General features: G+C 42.1%; 1 protein-coding gene across 2 annotated transcripts; it reads right to left on the reverse strand.

The window, feature by feature from the left end:
* Positions 1-737: 737 nt before the first annotated feature.
* Positions 738-6,167, reverse strand: epor (erythropoietin receptor). 2 transcript variants are annotated; one of them, XM_084743464.1, is made up of 8 exons: positions 5,864-6,167; positions 5,514-5,649; positions 4,386-4,552; positions 3,489-3,640; positions 3,223-3,379; positions 2,964-3,051; positions 2,742-2,829; positions 738-2,162 (listed from the first exon to the last, which is right to left on the reverse strand). In XM_084743464.1, exons 1-8 carry the CDS (start codon positions 5,964-5,966, stop codon positions 1,425-1,427), a joined length of 1,629 nt encoding a protein of 542 aa, XP_084599590.1. In that variant the 5' UTR covers positions 5,967-6,167; the 3' UTR covers positions 738-1,424. The 2 variants fall into 2 exon arrangements, with proteins under 2 accessions (XP_084599590.1, XP_084599589.1); XM_084743463.1 differs by having other exon boundaries at positions 738-2,165; positions 5,864-6,165.
* Between the last annotated feature and the right edge of the window lie 429 nt (positions 6,168-6,596).

The raw sequence follows: 6,596 nt of genomic DNA on the forward strand, positions 1-6,596 counted from the left end.
ATGACATGGACAGAATGGCTGTGGGGTTCAAGTGTGTGATTTAACTTTGCGTTATGTGCAGTTTAATCAGAAAAAAACATTATTTTCTACAAAAGCAGGGTACTGTACCCATCTTAATTATAATAAAGGAACGTGCCACACAGTGCAATATTAGTGAAATATTAAGGTAAACACAGGTGTTATCAATGATACTAACTGGTTCCTTTACATTCAGGTCAAACAGAGTCAGGGTGCTACTATTGTGCATGTTGGCTCACTGGAAAGGTTCTGCTACACTAAAAAGAACGGGACTGGTTATTGTCCCAAAAAAAGAAAGGCAACACCTGTGTTTAACCTACTCTTTCATATCAATATGGCTTCTGTGAAAAAGTTGTTATGAAAATGTGTTCAAACTTCCATGGTTCACCATCATCAGGTCTAAATTTTAATAATTCTTTGGTTTCTGACCAAGTGCCTGCAAAAATAAGGTGTTTTCCATTAGCCTCCACTGTACTTTGCATTGGGCGCTAATTAGCAAATGTTTGCAATGTAGCATGCTAACACTGTAAACTGTTATGGTAAAAACTGGGTGACAAACATTGGAAAACATACCTGCTGAACATGAGCATGTTATTAACGCCACTGTGAGCATGTTGGCATCCTGACATTATCATTTAGAAAAAAAGCACTGCTCTTCCTAACACCAGCTGATGTGGGGCATCCAAACTTGGTTTTCAGGCACTTCTATATATCAGAGCTTTGAGAAATATTTCCTAGTCACAAATTGCGACCTGTAAGTTGACCTGAACACTATTTACAAGCTAGAAGCTTGTAATTACAACTCTGATATGACATGAATGCAGCCTCACTGCTAGCAACATTTGTTGAGGGATAAAGTAATTGATAATTTGTCTTTTTGCGGGATTTGTTAACCATACAGAAAGTATAGAATATCACCAACCCTATCCTTTAAGACCCATCAGAGTAACAGGGAATGAGTACTGGCTTGTATTGAACCTACTCTGTATTTTAACCTCTCAGTCATTCTGTCATTCAAGCTTAAAAATAAGTACACTTAGCACAAATATGGATAAATCACCATAGAAACACTCTTGACTTTGAATTTTGGTGAATTATATAAAAAACCTGATCTGATTTTCAGGATAGGATACTTACAGATCAGCTGACCTTTGCATTGAATATCAGTATTTGTGTATATCACAGCTGCCATTTCTGTGTAATGGTATTGTCCGGTACAGATCAGGGATGACTTGTATAAAGTGGACTCTTCTTCCTGAGTCTTGTAGCTTACTTTGGTACCAGTCAGCTCTTGAATCATTGATACACCTTTCTTAACAGTTAAAGAGAGGCTATGTATCTTATACCCTTCACCGAGCCTCCTTCAAGGCTCAGTCCATATGCAGCCCCTCCAGCTTAGCTCCTTCTCATCCATCATCATGGACACGGTGCTGCCTCGACAGGAAGGGTCCTCTATGAGCCGGGATCTCGTTCTTGTATTCATTGGCGTAGATAACCACTTTTCCAATGTCGTCCACTCTGCTCATGGGGCTGTAATCCATAGAAACCCCAGAGTCTGCCACTGCCATGTAGGTGTACCCAGGGCCTTTGGGCATCCAGACGTTGTTTGGGTATTCAAAGCTAGACTGTGACGAAAGACGACCTGACCCTGAGCTCTGCTGCACGGATCCCAGATCAGAGTGAGATTCACATAGCACTGTCTTTCTGGAGGCAAAAAGCACCTCAAGGGGTAAGGCCTCCTCAAGAATATCATCCAAGTGTTTGTCCTCACTGTGGCTGTTGGTGTTGAGGGTGACGTAGGCGTCTTGAGACTCCAACAATGAGGACTGAGAGGAGGGAACAGGATTTTGTTGGAGCGCCCGTAAGCGGTTCATCAGCCAGTGGTCATGTGGTGTGGCTCTCCATCCCTCTGTCTGAGCTGAATCGGCCCTTTCCAAAGGCTCTCTCTCATCCAGCCTTTTCTTTACGTCTTTGTCCTCCTTTCTGCCAGTGGTCAAAGCTTTAGAGGCCTTGGGAGGCAGAGGTGGGGAAGGCAGTGAGGGGCAAAGGCTGAGTTCTGACAGGACTTCCAGAGGAGAAGGGCATTCTTCTGAGCTGAAGAAAGCTGGAGTCAACCACAAGCCTCCACTGGTATGCCCCAACCACTTCTGTGCAAAACACAACGAAAGATTATAAAAAACTTTGTCAAAATTTAGTCAAAATGTCTGTCTTTCACTTGGTTTTCTGAGAAGGTACTCTCCTGACTTTTCCTGCAATGCCATTGAGGTTGACATTTGTGGTATTCGTGGTGAAACGTCTCAAAAGCTATTGGCTAGATTGCCATGATAAGTACAGACATTCATGTTGCCCTAATGCCCATAATATACCCCCACATAGAAGTGTACAGACCGCTGTTGACACTCTGGACATATAGTGCTTCTGTTTATACTATCAGGAGTTAGCGGTCCACCCATGTCTTCTTTTAGCACAGTGGCCTTTGGACAAGTTGGAACAGTTGCAACAATTTGGAGGTACAAGGATGTCCACCAGGTCAATGGCTAATTCTTTAATTTATCACTAATTAACAAATGTTAGCATGGTAACACACTAAACTAAGAGTGTGAACTACATGATAAACATTATACCTGAACATGCAGATGTTAGCATTTTGCACAAAGCAGTCTTGTGACAAAGTACAGCCTCACAAAGCCAATAACAAGGCTGCACACTTGTCTTGTTCTTACCTGAAAGTCCCCGCCATAAACAGTAAAAAGGCCTTGAAACTTGCTGTCAGGAGTTGGAATAGTCGGCCAAATCTTCTTTACGAGAAACCTGTAAAGAGCACATGCGCATAAAATATCATTCTACATTTGTCTTTTTCTGATATTCCATCAGTACTGTAAGGTTTAACAGAAAAAATACTTTTTGTGCCCAGTATATGAGTAATGTGTTCCAGGTAGACTGACCTGCGGTGCGACAGGAACATGGTGAGAAACAGCCCAATGACGACAGCAGAAATGATAAGAGTCAAGGACACAATGAGCAAGTCGAGCTCTGAAGGAAGGACAAGATGATCAAAAAAACTGTCCCGATACGACCTGTGCAAATTGGATTTTTGGCATGTATTGCAAAAACTGTGGGACTACATATTCCCTTTGAAGGGATACCTTTGTTGCTAGCAGTCTGTGACACATCTTTGTACTGTGTATGTGAATGAAGACTCACCAGCAGGCAGTGTTTCCATGAACTCCGGCTCACTCCAGGCGCTCCAGTAGCCATTGTAGCTGATCCCATCAAGCTTTACACGGACTTGCACCTTGTACATTGTACCTGGCCGCAGGCCTCTCAGTATCAACTCTGAGCTGGCTCGTGCCTCCTCTACCTGCAAAACAGTCCTCAGTCAGTACAGGTTCGTTTGTGCACTACCAGTCGATAAAGGAGCTTTATTCAACCTCAAACGTATCAGTGAGGCCATCAAATAACCGCCATACCTCCCTCACGTAGCTGTCTGCCGTAGAGTAGCTGACCTCGTACATCATGCTGTCATCCATGTACTTGAGAGGGGGAGGCACCCAGCTGACATTCAGCTGGCCTTGTTGACCCGTGCTGCTCACTGTCACATTAGCCGGGGGGTCCAAAAGAACTGTAGGGCAGATAGACAGCAGGTAGCTTGTTAGGGAGGATGTTGAAAGAGTAAAGGAAAGATTATTCCTCACCAGAAGTCTGTCATACCCTGAAACACCACCTACAGAAATGTACGTACCCTGATGTCACATGCTTGTTTGGTACATGTGTATTTCAATTACAGCATTATTTAGACCTGCAATATCTAAGCTCTAAAAACAACACTGACGTATTATCACCTCCTAAGTTGAAATGATGAACTTGTCCGCAGACAGTTGCTGCATTACGCAACCAGCAGACACATAGTAACATTAACATTGATTTGAAGTTTTGTTCAGGTCCACAAGAAGAACTGAAAACCAATATAAACTCTCCTTTTAGCTCTGTTTTTGGTCTCCACCAACATTTAAGGAACTATTTTCTATCAGAACACAGTAGTTCCCACATGAGGCTGCTCAAAACGAGGTCTGTGGACTATCTTGAGTAATTGCATCATGGTTTCTGGAAAGAGACGCAGTTGTTGAGTTTTCTAAATGAATTTTTTGGTGCTTTGAGCACCACATGTCAAATGCCATCTAGTCTCATTATATTTAAGAGAAGGCTGAAATCTCTTGGTCTATTTCTTCATAAATCTGCAGCTCACCCCAAAACAATCTAAATAGCACTACAGACCAGAAGAAATATATATATATATTGGATTTTGGAGTATGATGTTTAGTGGAATGTGTGGAAGCAGCAGCACAGTTTTCAGTTAAATAACTTACAGACAAGCTCGACGAGAAGGCTGCGGTTGTGAATCGGTATTCCCTCTCGATGAACTTTAATGTCCATTTGGACAAACATCTGGGTTCGGTTTAGATGGCAGATGAACAGCCTCTTCCCGCCTGCTGCAGGGATCATTCTCAGTGGGCACCTGCTGCTGTTTTCATTTCTGCTCAAGACAGAGGAAGACACAAACACTGTGGGCTCAGAGACAATTCTGACATCATCTGAATGGCACTATTTGTCATGCATTTAGACTGATATATTGACCTTTTACTAAAGGAGCAGTATGTTACAATTCAGCTTCCAAAAATGAGTACTGCAGTCCAAATAGTGAGTTGGAGCCATAGACAGTATATTAAATAGGACAAAATCCTATTTAATATACATTCTAGGGTTGAAGCGAGTTGTTTCCCCTGCCCCATCCTCTCCAGATGACAAGACGTTCAGGACAAGCGCAACATTGTAATTTGAAAATAACAAGCGAGGACGAGTCTTCCACTGTAAGTTGATCAGCTGCTTATAACTGTCAATTGTATGTCAATGTGAAGTTAAGCCTGTTATCCTGAAACAAAAGCCCACTACTCTGAAAATACACACATTCAGTGACTGTCTGTCTCACTGCCAGACTCTATTAACTTATCGCTCAGTTTAACCGTTATAAACACCTACTTCTTCTAAAAGATTATTAATTATTACTTATTACTCATAAATAAACACTTGCTCATTTGGCAAATATTCATACTAACTAAAACAGTTATTCTGGCCCAGAATAGAAATTTCAAAGGACACTACGGCAGTAGCATTGTTGTCAGAGAAGCGAATATTTCAATTTAACATGTTTCCATAATCTCTGATGACATATCATGGTCATTTTATGATAAATTACAGTACATATATTACAGATTAGTCCTTTAAATAACAGATTCCTGAAACAGTCATTTAGTGCTTTTTCAACCACCCTGGTTTATGAGCGCTTTAATATGTTCATTTGTAGCCTACTGGTTCCAAAAAAGAAAAAAGAAAGACATTAGAAAAAATAATTTAGCATCCAATATGACCGTCATCGTACTGTACACTTGACACCACATGGTTTGTTGTTTTAAGGTGATAAAGTGAATGTGACTTACTGGTAGGTGTATGTGAAGGAGTACTGATCCACAGAGCCGGCCCTCTCCTCATCCTCCTCCCAGAAGCACGTGAAGTCTTTCCTGCCTTCAGCAAAGCACTTCGGGTTTTCTGGCTCCTCTTTTAGCATCATAGACACTGCGGAAGGGAAGTTAGGGGGGCAACACACAAATGTGAGAGCAACCAAAAACTTATTTGCTTGATATTACCGTCTTAGATATGAAATATAATATGAAATCCAACCACCTATGTATAACGTGGTGTATCCATCAAGTTATTTGAGGTTATTATTATTATATCTAAAGATTTCTACTTATTCCATTAAAAGGTTAAAAGGTAAATGTTATCCTACCTTTCTTTTCGAAATCTCGTGCGCCCTGGACAATGGAAGGTGTTCGCATGGCGCAGAGCATCATGTAAAGTGCCAGCAATCGGCCCAGATGATGGCATATCATCCTTTTTGTCCTCTCTGTGAACAGACAGGCTTTGACCTTCTGTTGTCCACCTGCATAACTAGAGAACAACCTGCCTCAAACGCGTCTGTTGCAGCTCTCTACGGGGGAGGCTTGTTTTGTTGTTTAGATACCATGGATAGCGCAACGCGGTTACGCGTCTGCTTGTGAGCGATAAGGTGTGCAGAGCTGAGCTGTTTACTTTCTCCCCAAAGTAAGTGAAGGAGAGGTGGAGCGAGATCGGTCTTACAAAACGCTCTAGTACATGGGCGGGAATTAAGCTCTCATTGATGTTTACGACTTGTTTATGCCGCCGTGATGAGACAGAAAGTGTGCCTTGCACATGTGCCGTGCGTAAAAGCGCACATGGATAGATAGATAGATAGATAGATAGATAGATAGATAGATAGATAGATAGACTGTATAGGGAAGGGGAGTAAGAGTAATTTTAGTATTTTTTTATGCTTGTGTCCATGGCTGACCCCCTCCAGTATGCGATCTGAGGAGGTGGAGCTGAGCTGCTGGCCCCCGGCCACTTTAATCCGTGCATGTGCCCGAGTAACGGAAACAGCAGCGTACTCACACACCTACAGAAGCAGAACTTAAACGGTTTCTTATCTATTGACTGCACTC

Source organism: Lutjanus erythropterus, chromosome 19 (assembly GCF_056507025.1).
Source record: "Lutjanus erythropterus isolate fLutEry1 chromosome 19, fLutEry1.hap2, whole genome shotgun sequence".
Lineage (NCBI taxonomy): Eukaryota > Metazoa > Chordata > Actinopteri > Lutjaniformes > Lutjanidae > Lutjanus > Lutjanus erythropterus.